Raw genomic sequence first — 23,929 nt, 5'->3', positions numbered from 1 at the left:
GGAAAGAGGACTGGAGCCTGGAATCTAGTCTTAGATTCTGGTCACTTTCCAGCTCAGTCCAGGCCCTGCTCTCTGGGCCCACCAAGGGGCTGGACTAGGGCCTCCACAGGTCCCTCTTTTTGGGCATGCTTGACAGGCACCCACATCTGCAGGAACAATGACCAAATCCCAAACCTGCTTGGCTGGGGTCTGGTCCAGTGGTTGCAAACTGGGGACCATTAGCCGATTTCACAACGCAGGAGTGTTCTGTCTGGGCCTCAGCATTAAAGCAAACAAACCAACCCACAACTTTTTAAAGCTGAGAGATTTCACATAACGATCCATGTCTCTAAGCTGCCTTGAATGAGCAGGTCAATAGCCTGCGTCAAGAGTCTGGGCCTGTGGTCCAGCCTAGGTGACCGCTGGCTGGAGCTGGTCCTTACAGGCCCGTGTGCTCTTCCCTTCCCTTTCCCGCCCTCTCTCATTGTGTAACCTGTGTGGGTCTCTTCTCTGAGCGAGGAATTAGAGCCAAGGGGGATGGTGAAGCTTACTGAGTGCTCAGACTCGCTCTGCTGGGGAAGCCAGGGGTAGGCATGCTCCAGCCTCAAGAGGCCTTAAGATTCTATGACCTTGACTTCTGACCCCTGCTGTATATGTGGACAAACCAAGGCCACCTGGGGAGTCAGGGGGAAAGCCAGCACTCATATACTCTGCACCCTAACGTGGTGCTGCCTCCTTCAGCCAAGCAGTAGCGGCAGTCTGAGCAAAGGGAAGGGTTTGTTAACGTTTCTTTGAGGCCAGAAGGAATGTCTCAATACCCTCCTCTGAGAGAAAGGGCCTGCTGGTGAAGCCCAGGCAGAAGCACAAGCTCCCAGCGCTGGGCTGCTTGCTTCCAGCCTTGGTGGGGCAGAGTTCTCACCTCTTCCTGCTAGGTCTCTCCCTGTTAGGCTGGGGAGAAGTGGGCAGAACCTTTGAGAAACCTGCTGTGCTATCTTCTCACTGATGGGAAACGTTCATCCACTCAACGAAGGTCTGCTGAGTTCTGGCCACCTGCCAGGCTGTGTTGGCACTGGGGGATACAGTGGGGAACCACAGAGCTTGGACTCTGCCCTCAAGAGAGCGAGGCTGGAGCATGCCTATCCCTGGCTTCCCCAGCAGAGCGAGTCTGAGCACTCAGTAAGCTTCACCAGCCCCCTTGGCTCTAATTCCTCGCTCAGAGAAGAGACCCACACAGGTGTGGACATGACAGGAGGGCAAAGAGGTCTCAGGAGGAACTTGGACAAGGACCCTGTGCTGTCCAGCTTGTCCATCATCAGCACCGCTCGGCCGGGCAGCAGAGGCCTTGAGGCAGGGTGGGGTTGGCTGAAACAGGGAGTCAGTCCAGGACCCGATCCTCTTCCTCCAGCCCTTCCAGGGGTGCAAGGAACAGATGCCCTCTCTCCCCCTCAGCTCTTCCTCAGCCAAATGGGAGAAACCACATGCACTTGGCTGTTTTCCTCTTGGACTGTCCTCCGAATGAAGCCAGAGGAGTAGGGTCATTCTACTCTCCAAGTACAACCCATATAACCTTTGGTCTGCTTGGCTCTTTGCTGAGCTAATGACTCGTCTTGGGTAACAAAGACACTGTCCCTCACTGATGGGGCCCTTTGGCACCTATGTGCAGGCCCTGGGCTGGACACCTCATTCATGTCACTTCACCAGAGTGAAGGTGAATATGGGATCTTATTATTCCCATCTTGCAGACAAGAGAACTGAGACCCAGAGGGATTAAGCGACTCACACAGTTAAGAAGTGATTCAGCCAAGTATTCTGACCACGAGTTGACACCAGAACCTGAAATGTTAACCCCTCTGCCCTACTGCCTCCAGAGTCTACTCTGGCCCCTCAAGGATTGCAAGGCAGGGGCCCCGTAGCACACTCAAGCTCTATGAGCTGTTGCACTAGACTTTAAGCCTTTTTGCATTTTTAAATGTCAGCAAAACTAAAACCAGGAGTGCTTTGATTTTTATTTTAAATCTGAATCAGTTGAAAAATTAAATCTGCTTCTTCTCATCTTGGCTCTTCAAGCCCAGGTGGCTGGCTGCTCTGGGGACTGTTGGTCCTCCCCATGTCCCTGCTTCTTCCATCGCTAATGCACAGCAGCTAGGCCATCAGCAATATCAAGAGGTACAGAGGCAAAAGGAGATTGTCTATCTGCGTAGTGTAGGCTTCCAGGAGGGATACGGTGCTGATGGATCCCAAAATCCAAGCATAACTGTAGTTCAGGTCCACTCCACTGTCAAAAATTAAGATCAGAGCTACAGAAATGATCTGGGCAAATATAGATGTCATGGTTCCCTCAAAAGTCTTTTTGGTTCCAGGCCAGCGAATCTCCCCCATGGTGCTGCCGAATATGGAGGCCACAGTGTCACCCACACCGACGGCCAGGACGCCTGCATAGGGCACTAGGGCCCTGGCTCCTCCTAAGCTACCCTTCTGTGTGCAGGGCCTGGGGACTAACCAGATGGGAAGAGACATGCCTAGGAGCAGGTAGATGTGGGTCAGGATGAGCGGCCCACTGTCTCGTTCATCCAGGAAGAGGGACAGAAGGCTTCGCAGGGTATGGCCCAGGGGCTTGATGCGGAAGTAGCGCACATACTCCAGGAAGATGAAGACAGCCAGACATACGGTGGCGGCCACGTAGAGCAGGGGCCGGTCCAAAATGATACCTGGGATGTAGGTGGCTACCACAATGAAGTGGAAATACTTTCGAGTGATGGTGGGGGCCTGGTGCTTCTTGGACTCAGAAGATGACCGCTTGGCATTCTGGTACAGAACCACCAGGCAGGCCACGGTGGCCAGCAGACACCAATAAGCTAGGAGGTAGACTCGGGTCTCTGTCTGGAAGAGGAATTGAAAAAGCCACAGCAGGGGGTTCCTGCGGATGAGGCGGTGCAGCCAGGGCAGGACGACGCCAAGGCCCAGGACGCAGGTCATGAGGTGGAAGAAGATGGAAGAGGCCCAGGTGCCCGAGTCCATGAATACAAAGAGGGTGCTGAAGAAGATGCCCATGAGCACCATGCCTACCACCACCACGAGCAGGAAGAAGTCCAAGGGGTCCCCCTGGCTTTCCACCACAGTGAGAGAGCGCTTGATGAGCTGGTTGAGCATGAAGCTGATGCCACCCAGGACCAGCAGCGCCTCTCCGGGGGTGAAGCAGCGAGGCAGCAGGTACAGCAGGATCATGTTGAGGTACACGAAGATCAGCAGGGCCTCCAGGACCTCGATCACCTCGCCGACACTCAGCGAGTGCTTCATGATGTAAATGATGACGCCTCCAGCCAAGCCCGAGATGACACAGGTGTTGGTGGGCACCGGGCGAGTGATGCCCAGGGCCAATACTGAGGAGAAGAGGGCCACTGCCATGCCCGTGGCCGCCACCACAATTCCAAACCGCTCGAAATATGGGTTCCCCGCAGCCTGGCAGCGCTCCTTCATAACAAGTCCTAGCAAAGGCATGACCACCGAAGCGGGCAGTAGGCCGCTGTTCGCGGACATTCGGAACTGGAAGACCGCGCTTCCCTGCTGTAGGAGCCGGTCCCATTTGTACTGAACGTAGAAGGCCTGCACCGCGAGGGCCACGGCGCACCACGAGTATCGATCCCACACGGCTGCGTGGATGCTCAGCACCACTACGAACACCACCGCCGCCTCTGCCAGCACGGACCCACTCAGCGGAGCCCCGGACCCAGGGGTCGGGGGAGCGCACTCTCGGGTCATGTCTCTAGACTCCGGACCCACGGAAAACCGGGGTGACTAGGGATGCCTTGGACTCTGGCCCTTTAATCCCCGCCCGGCAGACAGCGGTAGCTTCGCCTTGCCAGCACCTTCTTTCTCCGTTCTCCAGCTCCCTCCGGAAGGGAAGCTCCCCTGTAGGCCACTCTATGCCGCCTGGGAGTTGGCGTCAGGCTATCCTCCACCACCTCCCACTCACGGCGTAGACGTCTCCCTTCCGCCACCTCCCTCACAGCCTCGGCCACGCTTGCCCGGGGTTCCTCACCTCTCCCGGCAACGCCATGTTGGCCCCGCCCCCACATCCACGTGACGAAAACCCGGTTCACGCCATGGAAGCGCGCGGTCACGTGGGCGTGGCGTCTGGGGGCGGGGCTGGGGGCGCGCGCGCGCGCGAAGATGGCGGCTGCCGCCGGCGGTCAGTGTGTGAGGTGCGGAGCGGGCCGAGTCGGCGGGGATGACTGAGGCGCGGGGTCCAAGCCAAGCGCAAGCCGGGGCGGGAGTTGAGGGCGAGATGTGGCGGCAGTGGCAGGGCGAAGGCCGGCTAGGTGTACGGGCGCCGGGACGGGAGGCGGTTACGGCCAAACGGTCCCCGCGCGCGGGGATATGAGGCGACTTCTGTAAAAGGGGGGCCGGTGCCTCCCCCTTCTCTAGGCTCCGGCCTCCCGTCTCCTCACCCGGCCCTTCTCCCCTTCCCTCTCCCGGCGGTGCGTCCCTCGGCGCCCCCTCCCCCTCTCCCCGCGCTTCCTGTCCGGTGTGACGCTCCCTCGAGGCGCGACGGGGCGCTTCGCGGTTGCCCGGGGGAGCCCCCACCCGGTCCCCGCCGCAGCCTCCTGTGCCCGGCGGGCTCTCCCCCGGTGCCCTCAAGTGCTCTCGCCGGGAGGTCTGTTTCGGGGAGTCGCGGAACCACCTCCTTGCGGTTTCCGTCCTCTTTTCGCCGCTCTTTCATTCATCCAGCTAGTCGTTTTCTCTTGCATTGATTCCTTCAGTCGGCATCCCGGGCGCTGTTACTGGGTTTTAAAAGGACAGGAAGAGAAAATATTAAAAAGACAGTTCTTACTAGAGTACTAGCGCCAAACCCTGGCGACGCGCTTTCTGGTTCTCCGCGTTATCTCCTTGAACTCCCACAACTCTTGGGGAGGCACCTTGTAATTTACAGATGACTCACAAACCGAACTCCCAACTGGAGTGTCCCACTCAAGCTTTAGCCGAATCGCCGCACTTCCATCTCTCACTTGCAGCTTCAAAGTGTTCTCCGTTCTCCTTTCCACCCGTCCCGCCCAACCGCCCCTGCCACTTTTTTTTTTCCTCTCGTTCCAGCAACGTTTCCCCACTTTTTTGTCCTCTTCACTTCACTGCTGTAGCCTCAACACCCAGAAGAGCAGTAATAGACTCTCAGTAAATGTTTATTCCACTTGTCACTTCTTTCACCTCTCTATTCGAGTGAGATTTTCATCTTTGGAATTTCCATTGAACTGCTTCTGAACTTTGTGAGAACCGGTTTGTTTCTTCCTCCTGCCGTTGTATCATGTCAGCTCTTACGTCGGGCAGCATTGTGGTCACCGTGCTCTCCTTTTCTCAGGCTTATCTTACAGTCCTTGTGGATCTTGGGTAAAATTTAGCTCCTGCAGGGCAAGGCGGCTTCTTTAATGAAAGGGATTTTTACTTCCGTGGTATTTCCAATCTCTTAGTTGCTTTCATCCAAAGGTTTCCAACCACGTGAATATCTCTACTGATTATTTCCTATTTCTACTAACTCCAGCTTTTGTAGAAGTGGAGTTCCATGTTGTCTGCTAGAACATTGGGCTGCAAGTCAGTAAATTTTTTGAATCTCACTTTTGAGGCAAATTATTTAATTTCTGTGCCTTAGTTTGTACTTACCTCAAATTTATTTACTTATTGTGCAAATAAATGACAGATACTGTAGCACTTATTTCATTTTTTGAAAGTATATGTAGAAGATGTTACCCTGAGGCTTGAATTGGACATCACAATTCCAGTCTTGTCTGTTGAGTCTTGAGAATCACCTGCTCAACCTCCAGGTCTGAGTTTGAGGTGAAGTCTTTCTTCAATCCCTGGATTAGTTCCTAGTGGTCACTGTCTTCTCTGACTCTTCTGTCCCATGTGGTTTTATTCCTTGTAGTGTCTAATTGTTAGGGTCCTGCCCTTTGGTACTTTCTACTTTTTTGCTGATTGTGTTATGTTTAACATCCTTTATCATACCCAACACTAAGTTTATGAGTGTCGTCAAGGTCTTATTTATTTGGCTTCCGTTATTCCTAGATCATAAATGTGTAGGAATTGAAGAGCCAGTAACACTCATTTCCAGGATGATTCCCTTCCTGATAAGCTACTGTGTTCTCTTTTGTTCTGCCATGTCTTGGCACTTCTGCATGTAATATTTTTTTCTAGTTTTTCTGTTCCAGTTAGTTTGCAGGTCTGAAAGGGACTCGGAGTTTTTTTTTTTTTTTTTTTTCTTTTTAATTGATTTGTTAGTTTTTGCTCTGCTGGTCTTCATTGCTTTTGTGTGGGTTTTTTTTTTTTAGTTGTGGTGAGCAGGGGCTACTCTTTGTTGTGGTGCTCAGGCTTCTCGTTGTGGTGACTTCTGCTGTGTGCCAGCCTCGATATTAGAGTATGATGTACCACCATAGGACAGAAAACTTCACCTCAGTCTTTACCTGCTTGCAGAGTGAATTCCTGGATGCAACTTGAGGCCCTGTCTTATAATGATTAAACTTTGGAGTCTTGAAGGCCTAGGTTCAAGCCCTGGTTCCATTAAATATTAGCTTTGTAGCCTTACAGAAGTTACTTAACCACTCTGAAACCTTAGTTTCCTGATGAGATGATACGGATAGTAATAGTATTTGCCTCATAGGTCAGTTGAAATATTCAGTAAGACAAAGCATTAAAGACTTAGCACAGTCCCCCACGTAACTGCTCAGTAAACGTTGGCTAATCTTGTTAGCCAACTTGTTTTCAATAAACATTATTTTTGACACCTTATAACAAAAGACTGGTTTTGCAAATGAGAATCTTTATTTCTAAAGAAATAGCTATTTTCTTCTTTTAATTAGTAAGTATAAAAGTTACTGCATTACTTCAGTCTTTTTTTGTAGCAGAATCTTTTTCTCCCCTCTCCACCCCCCAAAAAAGCCAATATGTCAGACATAAAAGGCAAAAAAATCTATACTGACCAGGTCTTTGACCTGGTCCTCTGAGACAAGCTGATGCCCTCCAGCAGTGGTAATTTAGGAATTGATTTTACTATGTAGATCTCCCAAGCCTAACCTCTGAGTAGGTGTGGTTCTGGGAATGACCAGGGTTCTGCAGTGTTACTGTATTGTTTTCAGCTGATTTGGCTGTTTGACCTGAGGACCAACTTCATTCTGAGAAACACTCTTTTGGGAAATTGTTTGTTTGAACTGTATGGATTTTAGTGTAACAAATAACCCACAGCTTGAATTTGAGTAAACAAAGAATTCTGGATCCTGGCAGGTGGTCCTTGAGTATAGGAAGTGGTATTCTGAGTCTCTTGGGAATCACTGCTACCTAGTTAGCTAGAGATCAAAGTTCTGAAAGCAAATGCTGATAAATTAGAGCTCACTGGTGCCCACGCTTCTGAAATTGGAAGATGTACGATCCAGAAAGAGTAATTTAGGTCAGGCATACCAGAGCCTTCAGTTAATAATAAATTTCTTTCCATTAATTGTGGGACACTGTTAGCCCCATTATTAGCTATTCTTATATAATAGATAGCTGATATTTTTGGTGCAAACCAGAAGCTGCCTTTGGTAAAGTGGAAGTAGTGCGCTGCTGCTGCTTAGTCACTTCAGGCGCGTCCACCAGGCTCCTCTGGGCACGGGGCTCTCCAGGCAGGAATACCGGTGTGGGTTCCCTTTCCTTTTCCAGTGATAAAGTAAGAAGTGAGTGGAGTGAAGTTGCTCAGTATATGACATTTTAAATAAAGCCCTCCCTTTATTTTTTGCTACGTCAAGTTTACCAAACAAATACGTTAGATACTTATCGTCTTTACAAATTTACTATACATTTCTTTAAACAGTGAGCTTGCTTCTGTCTTTAATTTCTTAGGGCTTGATTTAGTCATACCTTTTAATATAGTTTATCAGTACAAATGGATGGAGGAGCCTGGTAGGCTGCAGTCCATGGGGTCGCTAAGAGTCGGACACAACTGAGGGACTTCGCTTTCACTTTTCACTTTCATGCATTGGAAAAGGAAATGGCAACCCACTCCAGTGTTCTTGCCTGGAGAATCCCAGGGATGGGGGAGCCTGGTGGGCTGCCGTCTCTGGGACACGACTGAAGCGACTTAGCAGCAGCATCAGTGCAAAAGGACATACTTGTTTCATCAACTGGATCTAATCTCCTAATTTTAAAATAGTGAATGCTTGCTTGTTATCAGAAAAATGATTTATAGTGATTCCACAGTGCAACTGTGGGAGTTGGTGATTATTGATTCAGCAGAATCGAAGTTGTTTTCTTAGTAGCATTAACCCTTAGAAGAGAGATTTATGATTTTTAGATGTCTAATTTAATCCTCTTCTGATGGGAAAATCCTGAAAGACCATTTTTAAATAGATAGGGCTAGTGCTTTGTGTTTTGCTTTGATGAGGAAAAGATTTTTCAGTTTATCCTCATAGTTAATATAACTTGCATTCTTCTTGTTAACTGTCTGATATATTTTATTAGGACCTTTTCATCTTCTCTCTGAAGATAGGCTTTCCAAGCAGTGTTAATTGTTTCAGGTAGCTATTCTAGGGCTTATTTAGAATCTCCCCAAATATAATCCTTATGCTTTTTATAGTCCTTTCTTGAGATAATTTCTTAATGGCTGCATTTTGAAATTTAATTGTAGATTAAAAAAAAAAACAAAACACAAAGCAAGTTTTCCTGAAATTCCGAAGGCATGGCTGAGGGAAGGAAATGGGGTTAGCACATAGTTGGGAGTATATTTGAAGAGCTCACTGGATGGAAGCAGGGACTATATGTATGCTTTCTTTTCTGGTATCAGTTTGGGTTTTTTTCCCGTTTATTTATTTATTGGCTGCGCTGAGGCTTCTTTGGTGCACTTGGGCTTCCTCTGCTTGCGACAACTGGGGGCAGCTCATTGCGGTGTGTGGGCTTCGGTGGCTTCTCTTGTTGCAGAGTAGAGGCTCTAGGCATGCAGGCTTCAGTAGTTGTGGTATACAGTCTTAGCTGCTCCACAGCATGTGCAGTCTTCCTAGACCAGGGATTGAACCCGTGCCCCTTGCGTTGGCTGGGCTGTGCTGTGTTTTGTCGCTCGGTTGTGTCCGACTCTTTGCGACCCCATGGAATGTAGCTTGCCAAGCTCCTTCCTCTGTGGTAGGTGGACTCTTATCCACTATACTACCAGGAAAGTTCTAATTTCTTGGTTTTGATAGTTGTACTGTGTAAGATGTTGTCCTTGCTTTTAGGAAAAGCACACTGAAATGTTTACAGATATAGGAATATGTCTCTAATACAATTTTGTATAGTTTTGGGAAAATGTGTGCATGTGTACATATATACAAATGTATGCATGTTTGTATTATATATAATTATACAGACACAAAGAGGGAGAAAGAAAATAATAAATAATAGTTGGTGAATCTGTGCAAAGCATATATGAAAATATGATGTAGGAAGCAGAATTTGCTTCTCTGGCTCCATGCTAAAGAGAAGACAGAGGCTGCTCTGGGAGATACATGCACCGGGTCACTGTGTTCCTTCATTCTGTTTGTTTCCTCTTGCTGTGATGTACTTTTATTGAAGGACTCACTTTTTTTTTCATCTCAGTCTCCATATTCCCCAGAGATGACACATTTCTCCAGAAGTCTTCATATGCCTGTTGTTGAGTGATGAGCTGATGGTCTTGGAGGGTCTTTCTGGGGAGGCGGGCAGGGTGGGGGCAACTGTGACTCCCTCTGGGGTCAAGGACACTGGTGGCACAGGTACTGGGGAGCACTCATTGGGGTGAGCTGTGCTGGAGACCACCATTTGACACCAAGACCTGGCCCCACCTCTCCTGTGTTTTTATTTGACTTCTGTATTTAGCACTGCAGATACCACCTAGTGGGAATCCATTAAGGAGTGAGTGAAGGTAGTGCCATTTGTAATGACTGTTAGACTTTGCTTGATTGAGAAAGTACATTATGTCATGTATTTCTGGAGGTGATGGGAGTCCTGAAATAGATTAGTCATTTTCTAGATTCTTGTTCCTTATTAGTCACCACATTTTAATGAAAAGGGAGGAGACAGAAATACTAAATTGAAGCATCTTCTTGGCATAGAAGATGTACTGTATTTCATTAATTACTATGTTTCATTAATTCTAAAATATACTTTTTTTTCCCAAAAGAGAAAACTTACCTCTGCTTTCTATCATTTTTCAGGAGCAGTAGAGAACTGTGGACAATTCTGCTAGGAAGGTCAGCTCTGAGAGAACTGGTAAGTGGTATGTTCTTGGATGGATTCTGTGGTTCTTTGTGTAGCTTTTATTACCAAAAAATATTTTCCTCCTTCTCTTTGAAATAGGAAGTAAACACCTTTTTTTATTCCTAAAATTAATTCCCATTGTATTTCTAAAAGAAGCATTATGCATTCCCCAATTCTCTCTACTGAAATGCAGTGTTGTCTTACAGCCTAGCTGCTGAAGTTTTCCAAGTCTCTACTTTTCTTTGTATCTTAGTGATTCCTTTTCTAAAAAGATACCAGTGCTACTTGATTGGCTGCTGAGGGTAGGGTAAAAAAACCATTTTACCACTGCAGGCTAGGAAAGAATCTCAGATCTTTCCTTCATCTCATACTGACTTGCCTTTTTGTCCTTTTCCACTTAGCTAGCTGCTTAGGTCACAGAGGCTGAGGTTTTTAGGGCATTTTCAAGTGTATAATCAGTAAAGAACAATTCTTCATGTTCATCCCCCATTTCTGACTCTGTAAGGATAAAGTGTTAAAATGAAAGTGAAAGTTGCTCAGTCTGGTCCGACTCTTTGTGATCCCGTGGACTATAGATGTCCCTGGAATTCTCCAGGCCAGACTACTGGAATGGGTAGCCATTCCCTTCTCTAGGGGATCTTCCCAACCCAGGGATCAAACCCAGGTCTCCCATGTTGCAGGCAGATTGTTTACCAGCTGAGCCATCAGGGAAGCCCAAGAATACTGGAGTGGGTGGCCTATCCGTTCTCCAGCGGATTTTCCTACCGAGGAATTGAACTGATGTCTCCTGCATTGCAGGTGGATTCTTTACCAGCTGAGCTACATGGGAAGCCCTAAAGTATTAAGATAACATTCGAGTATTTCTAGTGTTGTGATTATAATTAACATAGTAAATGTTACATCTTTTTTAGAGTTTTAACATTTTTTTGTATGCCCTCTTCTGATAATTCCACTTCTGAGAATATATCTAAAAGAAAGAAGTACTGAAGAAACTTTGGGCACAAGCTCTTTACCATAGTAATATTCATATGAATAAAGAATTACAGCCAGCTTAAGTATATCTAATATTGGAAGAATGGTAAATGAATTATGATCTAATCACTTGGTAAAATATTATGCAACTACTAGAAAGGATGTTTATCAAGATTTTCATAATAAGGTTAAATCATTATGTTAGAATGTTAAGCAAAGAAAAGCAGGCTACAGAATTCTATATTCAAAATTATTTCAGCTGTGGGGAAAGATGCATGTTAAAAAGACTCAAAGGAATATGTTATCCTCAGTGTGACTGTAGAATCTGATTAAAATCGCATTGGTATAACTTCCTTCTTTTTTTTCCCAGAATCAGATTGAGGCAGAGCTGAATAAACATTGGCAGCGGCTGTTAGAAGGACTTTCTTACTATAAACCTCCCAGGTATGGCTATTCTGTGGGTCTCATTTGAGTAATTTCCCCGAGGAACCTGGGATAGATGAAACCATCCTCATGTAGGATTTTATTTTATTTTATTTTTTATTTTAACTGGAGGCTAATTACTTTACAGTATTGTAGTGGTTTTTGCCATGAATCAGCCACGGGTGTACATATGTTCCCCATTCTGAACCCCCCTCCCTCCCCATCCCATCCCTCAGGGTCATCCCAGTGCACCAGCCCTGAGCACCCTATCTCATGCATCGAACCTGGACTGGTGATCTGTTTCACATATGATAATATACCTCATGTAGGATTTTATGATATTACTGGGTTAGTTAGACCAGAGAGAACATAATTTGCTTAACCAGGGAAAAAGAGTATGGCACATTTTTTTCTGTCGAAGAAAAGGAAAATCCTTCTAGAAATACAGTATTGTCGAATCTGTTGTATAACCCTAGTATTGGGAATGAGGCTTTATTAAATACTCAATTAATACTCCTAGTATTTATTTCAGTCCATCTTGTTTGTGTGAGAAACTGTCAGCACCAAATGCTAGGATATAGCAGTGAGCAATGAGAATAGCAGGGGACACTTAGGTGGTGTTTATTGTGTACCAATTACTGCTCTAAGCCTAGACCTACGGTAAGTTATTTAATCCCTACAACAGCCCTTTGAGATACGTACTATTTTTATTCTTTGTTTGAATATATAGTTTTTTTTTTTTTTTTGCTGGGCAGTGGAAAAGAATAATAAAATATAAAGTAGTTAAAAAGAGAATAAACCTTATGGGACCATACTCTCTTAATTCCTAGTCCAGATCTCATTCTGTTATGCCTCATAGTTCCCAAGTTGCCCTCACTTCCCTCTATTTTTGAACACCTGTTGATTTTATTACATCTTCACCTTCCATCTTCATTCCCTTATGTTAGTGAAGAACTTTCTTTTTTCCCTTCCGCCATAGTTACATTAAGTAACTCCTAGATATCATGTTTTTTTATCTGTAAATACTTTACTGTGTATCTAGGATAGATGAACTTAAAGAAGATAAGCACTATATTATCATGTTTAGGTATTTTTATTATTATTGTTTCCATTTTACAGATGGGGCAACTGAGACACAAAGAGGTTAAGTAACTTGCCCAAGGTCACACAGCTAGTAAGTGGTAGAACCAGGATTCAAACCTGGCAGTCTCACTCCAGTGTCTGTGTTCTTAATCATCATTCTGTGTCGCCTCTTTCAGAACTTGTTGTTTAACTTTATAGTAGCCTTTGTGTTGTGGATTTTCTGTGAAATGTGAGAGTCTCTCTTAAAAAAAAAATCCAACAACAATATGCTTCAGTTCACAGAATGAGCATTTGTGGTATGAGTTTCTTTTTTTAAAGATAAAAGTTCCCTTTGTAATAACATGAAATTTAAAGTCTGACAGACTTTTTTTTTTCTTTTTTAACTGCAGGCTTAATTTGGATTTAACACATTATCAGCCATTAAAGACATTTTTTTTAATGTCCTCTTTCTATTCCAGGATTCAGACCAGGGAATCAGATTATATTTAGTTGTCATGTCCCCTTAGCTGTTAGCTGTGACAGTGTATCAATCTTGCCTTGATTTTCATGACTTCAAATAGTTTTGAGGAGGACTGGTCAAGTATTTTGTAGTATAATGCCTTCAATTTAGAACTGTATGATTTATTATTATTACTATTATTGAGGTGGTGGGTTTTCGGAAAGAATACACAGCAGTGAAGTCTCATTCTTATCATATCATGGCAGAGGATACATGTTACCCACATGAAGTCACTGGTGATGTTAACCTTGCTCACTTGGGTAAGGTAGCGTTTGCCAGATGTCTACTCTGTAAAGTCACTTTTCTGTTCCCCTCCTCTATTTATCAGAAATGAGTCACTTGGTGTAGTCTACGTTCAGAGTGGGGGGTGTAGTGGAATTAAACTACCTCCTAAAAGGGGTAGCATATATGTGTGTTACTGAACTTCTGTAAGGAAGATTGTTCCCTTTTTCCCCATTTGTTTTATGTATATATTTACTCACTCTTTCATTTATTTAGATCATGGACTCATTTATTTCATACTTTTTTTATACCTGTTCCAACTTTGGCCATGGGGCATCCTTTCAGATTTTTTATATGTCCCCATCCTTTTGTTTTCTGAGTGTTTTCTTACTCTTTGGCATTACAAGATGCTCCAGGCTCATCTAGTATTTTCCCCACCCCAGCTCTAGACTCAGTCATTTCTCCAAGGAGTCCTAATACCTTTCATTAGAGAATGATGTTAGAAATAAAGATCTGGATGTGTTCGCTGCTGCTGGGATGTTGTAGCATCTAGGCCTTCCCAGTGGACATAGCTAGGTAATATATGTACGTATGCTAACAGACCTGGTTGTAAATTTCACGTCGACTTTATTAGCTGTGAGATTTTTGGTAAGTTATTTAATCTTCCTAAGTGTTGGTAATTCCATTTGCAAAATGGGGATAGTAATGTTTGCCTTCCAGGATAGTTCTAAGGATCAAAATAATTAATGTCACTAAGTATGACTACAAATAATATAATTACAACTATAGTTTGTAACAGACATATGCTGTATTTATTACTTAGACATAGTTTTGTGTTATAAAGTCTGTAGAGATGAACTTGTGTGTGTGTGTGTTTTATAGGCACCTAAAGAGCAGAGAAAGGTTAGGTATTTTTATTTAAAACCCCTAGAGAGTCATTGAGAATGAAAAAATGATTCACTGTTCTTTTCATAGTCCAAGTTCAGCTGAAAAAGTGAAAGCTAGTAAAGATGTAGCTTCACCACTGAAGGAACTGGGTTTAAGAATCAGCAAGTTTTTGGTGAGTAAAAATTAGCACTGGCTTCAGTTTATTACCTGAAAGGTGGATATGCATGGTTTTACTGTTAGTGATTGTTGGTGAAAATTCAGTTTAATTCAGTTTTAGAGTTAACTAGAGCATATTATATTTCAAAAATGCTCAGGTAGCAACTCTTCTTGCTAAAAGCCACAAGTCAAGTTGCCTGACCCTGTTTACTGCACATCATAGAGTCGCCTTCAGCATGCTTGTGGTGTTCTTCAAGTTGACTAGATTGTATTTAAATACATAGCTGCTTCCTTTTAATTTTGGAAACCCAGATCATGCCTCCTGCTATGTTAATGTGCTTGGTGAATAAGCACGGTTGTTTCTGACATGTAAATTTAATTGGCATGTAAATTGCACATCAGTGGCTGCTCCTTTTTTCTCCTATTGAGTTAAAATCGTTACGTTTATGAAATCTTTTAAAAGAATTTTTGTTTATTCAAGTTCTGTGTTCATTCCAGAGGACAGAACTTTAGGTTGCTTTGCATACTCCTTGTGGTTTCTGACCCGAGGTGACTGTTCCTCCCTTATGGCTTCTGTTTGTAGGGTCTTGATGAAGAACAGAGTGTGCAGTTACTCCAGTGTTACCTTCAAGAGGATTACAGAGGTACTCGGGACTCACTAAAGGTTCGTAGTTATGTCCAGCTGCCTTCTCCTGCATTTATCCTCTTCCTTGTTGATTTTAGACACTTCATATAGTTTTGGTACCAGTTCTCTGCAGCAGAGATGGGTGATTAGATACAGCCATTCTCAGGAAAAACCTTGTAAACTTGAAAAGACATATGCTTAAGTTGGTGTCCGTCCTCAGATGTGGAGGGGTTGAAAGGCCAAAGATTAATGTGTTAAGCATAGAATCACAGGGTGTCTGAGCTGAAAAGGACCTGAGACAACGTCTAGCCTTTCCAACCCCTGATTTTTCATATGAGAAAACTGAGGCCAGAGGACAGCGGCAGGAATTTAAGCACAGACTTGGATATACTTCAGTAAAAAACATATCCAGACATGAATGAGCGGTTTTAGTCTTGAAGGATAAGGTGAAGATGCTTACCTTTTTCTTTGTTAATTGATTTTTCTTATAAGATAGCTCTTTGACTGCCCTTTCTTCCTTCAGACGGTGCTGCAAGATGAGAGGCAGAGCCAGGCCTTAATCCTGAAGGTCAGTGCTAGTCACCATTTCCATTCTTTGATGTAAACTTGGGCAACAGCTGCTTGACCGAGTTCTCCTGAGCACTTTGGCTTCTTGTTGAGTAAGCATTGATGTCGTAATGCAGAAGCTCATTAATTCATCTGTGAAACGAGGCTTTCCGCTGGACCCGACTGAAGCCTTTTTCCATAACAGATTCATCAGCCACTGGGAATGGGAACTGGTCCATGGATATTTTTACTCTAGGTCTAAATGCAGTAGGACTAATTTGAATATTTTAATTTATCTCCCCCAACCTCCAAAGTTGTCTTCATTTTGTTTATGATTTTCTTTGCTGTGCAAAAGCTTGTGACTTTGCTTACATCCTATTTGTTTATTTTTGCTTTGATTTATTTCTGTTGCCTTTGGAGACTGATCTAAGTGTTGAAAACATTGCTACAATTTACATCAGAGAATGTTTTGCCTTTGTTCTATTCTAGGAGTTGTTATGGTATCTTATTTTATATTTAAGTCTTTATGTCATTTTGAGTGTGGTATGAGGAAGTATTGTAACTTCTAACTTGATTTACGTGGCTGTTCAGCTTTCCCAACACCACTTGCTGAAGAGACTATCTTTTCATCATCGTATATTCTTGCCTCCTTTTTTGAAGATTGACTGTAGATGCGTGGGTTTATTTCTGGGCTCTAATCTGTTCCATTGATCATATGTCAGTGTTTGTCCTAATGCCATGCTGTTTGCTTACTGTAGCTTTGCAGTACTGTCTGAAACTTGGGAATGTTATGCCTCCAGTTTTGTTCTTTTTCCTCAGAATTGCTTTGGCAATTCTGGGTCTTTTATGGTTCCATATACATTTCAGTATTATTTGTTTTACTTCTTTGAGAAATGTCATGGGTAATTTCATAGGGATTTCATTAAATCTGTAGACTGTTTTGGGATAGTATTGCTATTTTAATGGGCTTCCTTGGTTGCTTAGACAGTAAAGAATCCATTGTAACAATATTAACTCTGTCAGTCCAAGAGCATGGAATATCTTTCTATTTCTTTGAATCATCTTCAATTTCCTTTATCAGTGTTTCATATTTTATAGTTCTCAGCTTATAAGTTTTTCACCTCTTTGGTAAGGTATGTTCCTGAGTATTTTATTTTTTTGGTGTGATTTTTTATTAATTTTTTAGAAAATTTTACATTAAAGATTAGTTGATTTACAATATTGTGTTAGTTTCAGGTGTACAGCACAGTGATTCAGTTATCAGTTCAGTTCGGTCACTCAGTCGTGTCCGACTCTTTGTGACCCCGTTGGACTGCAGCACGCCAGGCCTCCCTGTCCATCACCAACTCCCAAAGTTTACTCAAACTCATGTCCATCGAGTCGCTGATGCCATCCAACCATCTCATCCTCTGTTGTCCCCTTCTCCTCCTCCTGTCAATGTTTCCCAGCATCAGGGTCTTTTCCAATGAGTCAGTTCTTCTCATCAGGTGGTCAGAGTATTGAAGTTTCAGCTTTAGCATCAGTCCTTCCAATGAATATTCAGGACTGATTTCCTTTAGAATGGACTGGTTGTATCTCCTCGCAGTCCAAGGGACTCTCAAGAGGCTTCTCCAACACCACAGTTCAAAAGCATCAATTCTTCCGCGCTCAGCTTTCTTTATAGTCCAACTCTCACATCCATACACGACTACTGGAAAAACCATAGCCGTGACTAGACGGACCTTTGTTGGCAAAGTAATGTCTCTGCTTTTCAATATGCTATCTAGGTTGGTCATAACTTTTCTTCCAAGGAGTAAGCGTCTTTTAATTTCATGGCTGCAGTCACAATCTGCAGTGATTTTGGAGCCCAGAAAAATAAAGTCTGCCACTGTTTCCACTGTATCCCCATCTATTTGCCATAAAGTGATGGGACTGGATGCCATGATCTTAGTTTTCTGAATGTTGAGCTTTAAGCCAACTTTTTTACTCTCCTCTTTCACATTCATCAAGAGGCTCTTTAGTTGTTCTTCGCTTTCTGCCATAAGGGTGGTGTCATCTGCATATCTGAGGTTATTGATATTTTTCCTGGCGATCTTGATTCCAACTTGTGCTTCATCCAGCCTAACGTTTCTCATGATGTACTCTGCATATAAGTTAAATAAGCAGGGTAACAGTATACAGCCTTGATGTACTCCTTTTCCTATTTGGAACCAGTCTGTTGTTTCATGTCTAGTTCTAACTTGCTTCCTGACCTGTGTACAGATTTCTCAAGAGGCAGATCAAGTGGTCTGGTATTCCCATCTCTTTCAGAATTTTCCACAGTCTATTGTGATCCACACAGTCAAAGGCTTTGGCGTAGTCAATAAAGTAGAAATAGATGTTTTTCTGGAACTCTCTTGCTTTTTCGATGATCCAGCAGATGTTGGCAATTTGATCTCTGGTTCCTCTGCCTTTTCTAAAACCAGCTTGAACATCTGGAGGTTCATGTATTGTTAAAGCCTGACTTGGAGAATTTTGAGCATTACTTTACTAGTGTGTGAGATGAGTGCAATTGTGCAGTAGTTTGAGCATTCTTTGGCATTGCCTTTCTTTGGGATTGGAATGAGAACTGAGCTTTTCCAGTCCTGTGGCCACTGCTGAGTTTTCCAATTTGCTGACATATTGAGTACACCACTTTGACACAACATCTTTCAGGATTTGAAATAGCTCAACTGGAGTTCCATCATTCCACTAGCTTTGTTTGTAGAGATGCTTCCTAAGGCCCACTTGACTTCTCATTCCAGGATGTCTGGTTCTAGGTGAGTGATCACACCATCGTGATTATCTGGGTTGTGAAGATCTTTTTTGTATAGTTCTTCTGTGTATTCTTGCCACCTCTTCTTAATACCTTCTGCCTCTGTTAGGTCCATACACCATTTCTGTTCTTTATTGAGCCCATCTTTGCATGAAATGTTCCCTTGGTATCTCTAATTTTCTTGAAGAGATCTCTAGTCTTTCCCATTCTATTGTTTTCCTCTATTTCTTTGCACTAATCCCTGAGGAAGGCTTTCTTATCTCTTCTTGCTGTTATATGAATACATATATATCCATTCTTTTTCATGTTCTTTTCCCACATAGGTTATTATAGAATATTGAGTAGAGTTCCCTGTGCTATATAGTAGATCTTTGTTGATTATCTTGTTGTGGTTTTAAAAGGGTTTTTTCTTTTACTTTCCCTGCCTGATAATTTCATTGTTAGTGTAAAGAAACACAGTAGATTTCTTATGTTAATCTTGTATCTTGCTACCTTGCTGAATTTGTTTATCAGTTCCAGTAGTTTTTGTGTGGAATCCTTAGGGTTTTCTATATATAGGATCATGTCAGATGCATATAATGACAGTTTTACTTCTTTTCCAATTTGGATACCTTTTCTTTTTCTTTTCTGATGGCTGTGGCTAGGACTTTCAATCCTGTGTTGACTAGAAATGGTGAGAGTGGGCATAGAATCTCATTTTAACATGGAATTTGACCATGAATTCTGAAGTAGTTTCCTGTTAAATGAGAACTGAGTACATCAGTTGCAAGCAATTAGGACATACACTAGTGATATTTTTATGTATGCTTTCATGTATTTGGCCTGTCAGTTTATAGCATTATTTGTTACTTGAATGCTGAACTAAGAAATCATGCTAGACAACTTATTTTATTATTAAATAATTCCTTTTATCTTGTATGACTTGACTTGTATCCTAGTTCAAGAAGATCTTTTGCTTTTTTGGCTTAACACTGTTTGCATTTCTGTAATTTCTTATATAGTTCAAGGAATTATATATGCAGTTTTTTAGGAACTTCTTTCACATTTTTAAGTGATTTCTTTGTCAGTAAATTTAAAATTGAATATCTTCTATGCAGAGGTGAGTAACTGATTTTGAATCTTTGGGTTCTTCCCAGATTGCAGATTATTACTATGAAGAAAGAACCTGTATTCTTCGTTGTGTCTTACACCTTCTCACTTATTTCCAAGATGAAAGACACCCCTATAGGGTAAGCCCATTTAGTCCTCTTGGTTCTCTTGACCCTGTAAAATTTAGTCCTTTTTAAAATAATTTATTCATATTTCTGTTCATTTGAATATTTACCTTTTACAAAAGATGCAAGTTACCCTGTTTTGAATTTTTTTAAGGTTGAATATGCCGACTGTGTGGATAAATTGGAAAAGGAGCTAGTTACAAAATATAGACAGCAGTTTGAAGAGCTTTATAAAACTGAAGCACCAACGTGGGAGACACATGGAAACCTCATGGTATGTGGTTATTGGACCCTCCTGTAACTCTGGAGAATTGTGTATCTTTGCTTATACAGCTCTAGGTTATATTATTTATTTACTTACTAACTTAAAACATTTATAGATTATCACTCTTTAGAAAAGTTTGAAGATGTCATATGAATCACAACATTAACTATGATACTTAATTTGGACTTTTCTTTTGACTTTGTCAATCCAATTAATTTTTTTTTCTTACCTGAAATATTCTTTTAATGGTTAATGAAACTCTCAACCCAAGATTTCATCTTCATTATCCTCATCTATTAAGTGTATGACATTGAGTCTAATTGCTTTATCCTAAGTCTTAAACCAATCTGCATTTATAGATTTATAAATTAGAATATAATCTTTTATGTTTTGAAAACAGTACATGTTTGTTAAAACAATTCAGCCAAAATATAGACAGTAATTATTTAAAGTATTTAATTGAAGAAAAGGGCTCACTTACAGAACAAAAGCATAAATTTCTCAGGAATAAGCTTATGACAATCCAGAATTTAAGCGAATAGAACTTTAAAATGCTAAAAGGAATATCAACCAAATGGAAAGACATGGCACACTCTTGAAAATGAAAACTCAGCACTGAGTGTCAGGCCTTATTTTTACCTATAAATTTAGTGTGATTCTAGAAGAAATACTAACAAGTATTTGCTTTGCCTTTTATTTTGGAACTAGACATATGGTTCTAGAATTTATTTGAAAAATACAGTAAGTAACAGTAACCAGGAAATTTTTGAGAAAGGAAGATTAATTTTATTATAAATAAGATTAAAATAATTTAAAGATGGCATTGGTACATGAGTAAATAGACTGAAGACTAGCACATAGTAAGTAAAATGTCTAGTATGGACCAAATGCTGATAGGAAATTAGTGTATGGTAAAGGTGACATTTTGAATTAATTAATAAGTTATTCAGATCAATAGTGTTGGAACTACTGGGTAACCATCTGGAGAAAAATCTATTATTTCCCTTTCTCTCATTCCTTCTACCAGAGGAAAACCAGAGAGGGATCAATGATTTAAAATTTAAAAATTCAACCATAGAAGTACTAGAAGAAACATGGGAGGTGATTTTGTTTTTATGGGGAGTGGAGAAGACTTTTAAAAGTAAAACTCAAAAGCTGTTAAAAGATAAGCTCAGCAACATCAAATCAAAAACTTTTACAAGGCAAAACGCCAAAAATAGTGCTATAAGTAAAGTCAAAAGACAAACTCATAGCACAAAGGGTTCTTAAAATAGAAAGGATGCCTATAAATCAGTAAGCAAAACTGAAGAAAAAACAGGCAAATGATATGAACATATAAAACACTCACATCCAACAGTTGGGATAATGGGCACTTATATTTTACTGTTTGAATTTGTGTATTTTTCAGTGGAAAACACTATGATGATATCTAAAAATGGAAAAGCACGTATCGCTTGACCTAGTAGTTTCACTTGGAGTTTATTTCATAAATGCATCCACACTTACATTTTGAAGTGAGTAATCTGTAGCATCTCCCAGCTTTATTCAGGTATAATTCGCATCAGTAAAATTCACTCATTTTGAGTTTTGGCAGTTGTATATGGTTATATGCCCTAACCACCTTCGTGATCAATATACAGAACATTTCTGTCTACCTAGGAAGTTTGCTGTTAGTCTGTGACACCTGGCCCCCAGCAGCCACTAGTCTGAATGAATGAAAGTGTATGGCATATTGCCGGAAGGAAAGACAGATGCCTCCAACAGTGGTTGCCTCTGGGGATAGATTTGGATACCTGGGCAACAGACATTGTAGGGAGAAGACTTTTTTTTAATCTTATTTTTATACATGTATTACCTAATAAAAATAACTTTTAAGGATTCAAATGTGTTTAAAATCTGACTTCATCTCTCTCCCACTCACTTTTCTTCATTGGTTTTGCAGACTGAGCGCCAGGTGTCTCGCTGGTTTGTTCAGTGCCTTCGGGAGCAGTCCATGCTGCTAGAAATTATTTTCCTATATTATGCATACTTTGAGATGGCACCTAGTGACCTATTGGTGTTAACCAAGATGTTTAAAGAGCAAGGATTTGGTAGTAGGCAGACTAACAGGCACCTGGTAGATGAGACCATGGATCCTTTTGTGGATCGGATTGGGTAAGTGTGAATGAATTGAAGTCTTAGAACTTATTCAGTATTTAGAGCATTGACATTAGAGTGGTCTTGTGAGTGGGTGGGGGGGGGCTAGATACTTTTTCACTTAATGGCTGGGGAAATAGATGAGTATACTACCACTTTGCAGGTCATTCAGGGAACAAATACTTGGATTGAGAGGGATATCTTTTCTCAAAACAAGTATCGCTTTCTAGTCTATTACTTACTGTTTTTCATCTAGGGTTCATTGTTTCGTTCTGTGAAAAATCCATTGAGCAACTTATAGACCAAGCACTGTGCAAGTGCTAAGAAAACAGTGATAAATAGGACAGGTGTGTTCCTGCCCTCTTTGAGGTCATAGTGTATATAGAGTTTTAGATTTTATGGAAATGGATAAATCCACATTTTGAGCCTATTCCCTCTATGAACAAAGATACACATTTGACCAGTGAGTTGATCTGGGCTAGATACAATTGTTGGCTGTAGAAACATTTTGTACCGGATCTGTGCTTTGGTGGGCAGAAGCCACATGAGACTATCAAGCATTTAAAACATGGCTGGTAGACCTCCCTGGTGGAGCAGTGGTTAGGACTTTATGCTTCCACTGCAGGGGGGCACAGGTTTGATCCCTGGTCAGGGAACTAAGATCCTGCGTGCTGCACAATGTGGCCAAAAATAAATAAAATTTAAAGATAAAAGTTAAAACTAAAATAATATAAAATAAGGCTGGTCACAGAAATTCCCTGGTGGTCCAGAGGTTAGGATTCCGCACTCAAACTGCTGAGGACTCGGGTGCAATCCCTGGCTGGACAACTACAATTCTGCAAACCATGTGATATAGCCAAAAAGTAAAATATGTCTGGTCAAATTGAGATGTGCTGGAAGTGTAAAATACCTACTGAGTTTAGAAGTCTTGAATATGAAAAAAGAAGGTAAAATATCTCAGTGTTTTTGACGCTGAAGTGTCTTACATTTTACCTTATTCTCCGTTGAGGTTCAGAGTAGCATGTATGACACCATGACACTGTTTTTTTTCCAGCTACTTCAGTGCCCTTATTCTGGTGGAAGGCATGGACATTGAATCCTTGCATAAGTGTGCTTTGGATGACAGAAGAGAACTGCACCAGTTTGCCCAGGATGGACTTATTTGTCAGGTGAACTTGAAACAGCCTTATTTTTTCAGACTGTTTATGTAGTTAGTAGTAAGCTTTTAATCACTCAACTATATTGCCACATAAAATTTTCCTTATTGTGGAGTTTGTGGTTCTCCACTGTTAATTAAGGGACTTCCCTGGTGGTCCAGTGACTAAATCTCCCAGGCACCCAGGGCAAAGGGACCCGGCTTCACTCCCTGGTCAGGGAACTGCACCTGAGTCAACTAAAGGTCCCACATGCTGCAACTAAAGCTAGCACCTGCCACAGCGAAAAGTCAAGGTCCTGTGTGCGGCCGCTGAGTCCTGGCGTGGCCAGCTGTGTAATGAATACGTGGTTTTTAAAAAGCAGTTCATTGGATTTGGAAGAAATCTGAGATTTATTAATATTTGCACAGAGGTGATAGTTCAATCTGTGAGAATGAGTAGAGTCCCTCAGGGAGATGATAGAAGGACAAAAGGGGCCCAAGGACAGAACCTTGGGTGTATGCATTTATGCAGCATGTGAAAGAGGAATGGAAAGAACAGACAGGATGGACAGAAAGATAGAAAATGAGAGATCTGAGAAAGTTCTGGAAGGATCAGGAACATTTTCTAGGAGTTTCCATTTGAACATATATTTTATCATCTTAAATTGACACAACTTAAAATCTAGAGAGAATTGTGGGTAAAGGGAAGAGTAATTGAGGGCTCTTATTAATGAAGTGGCTGGGGGCTTGGGGAGAGTGAAATGTTAGAATGGGAGAGAGGGGCACCCT

At 42.2% G+C, this 23,929-nt stretch overlaps 2 protein-coding genes across 2 annotated transcripts in view; one reads left to right on the top strand and one right to left on the bottom strand.

Moving 5' to 3' along the window:
- Nucleotides 1-1,970: 1,970 nt before the first annotated feature.
- DOLK (dolichol kinase) lies at nt 1,971-4,033 on the bottom strand. Its single transcript, XM_005908778.2, has one exon. The coding sequence runs from the start codon at nt 3,736-3,738 to the stop codon at nt 2,122-2,124; it is 1,617 nt and encodes a 538-aa protein (XP_005908840.1). The 5' UTR covers nt 3,739-4,033; the 3' UTR covers nt 1,971-2,121.
- The window catches only part of NUP188 (nucleoporin 188), a 43,448-nt gene continuing 23,526 nt past the window's right edge, over nt 4,008-23,929 (top strand). Inside the window, exons 1-10 of the mRNA XM_070378866.1 lie at nt 4,008-4,181; nt 10,161-10,215; nt 11,546-11,619; nt 14,378-14,462; nt 15,030-15,110; nt 15,595-15,639; nt 19,527-19,619; nt 19,759-19,878; nt 21,812-22,023; nt 23,060-23,174. Coding sequence (XP_070234967.1) covers nt 4,150-4,181; nt 10,161-10,215; nt 11,546-11,619; nt 14,378-14,462; nt 15,030-15,110; nt 15,595-15,639; nt 19,527-19,619; nt 19,759-19,878; nt 21,812-22,023; nt 23,060-23,174 — 912 coding nt within the window. The 5' untranslated portion in view covers nt 4,008-4,149. The remainder of the gene's footprint in view (nt 4,182-10,160; nt 10,216-11,545; nt 11,620-14,377; nt 14,463-15,029; nt 15,111-15,594; nt 15,640-19,526; nt 19,620-19,758; nt 19,879-21,811; nt 22,024-23,059; nt 23,175-23,929) is intronic.

The sequence above is a fragment of the Bos mutus genome, chromosome 11, assembly GCF_027580195.1.
Source record: "Bos mutus isolate GX-2022 chromosome 11, NWIPB_WYAK_1.1, whole genome shotgun sequence".
NCBI classification, from domain to species: domain Eukaryota; kingdom Metazoa; phylum Chordata; class Mammalia; order Artiodactyla; family Bovidae; genus Bos; species Bos mutus.
The sequence above is the reverse complement of the archived record's forward strand: the minus strand, read 5'-3'. Positions and strand labels throughout refer to the sequence as shown.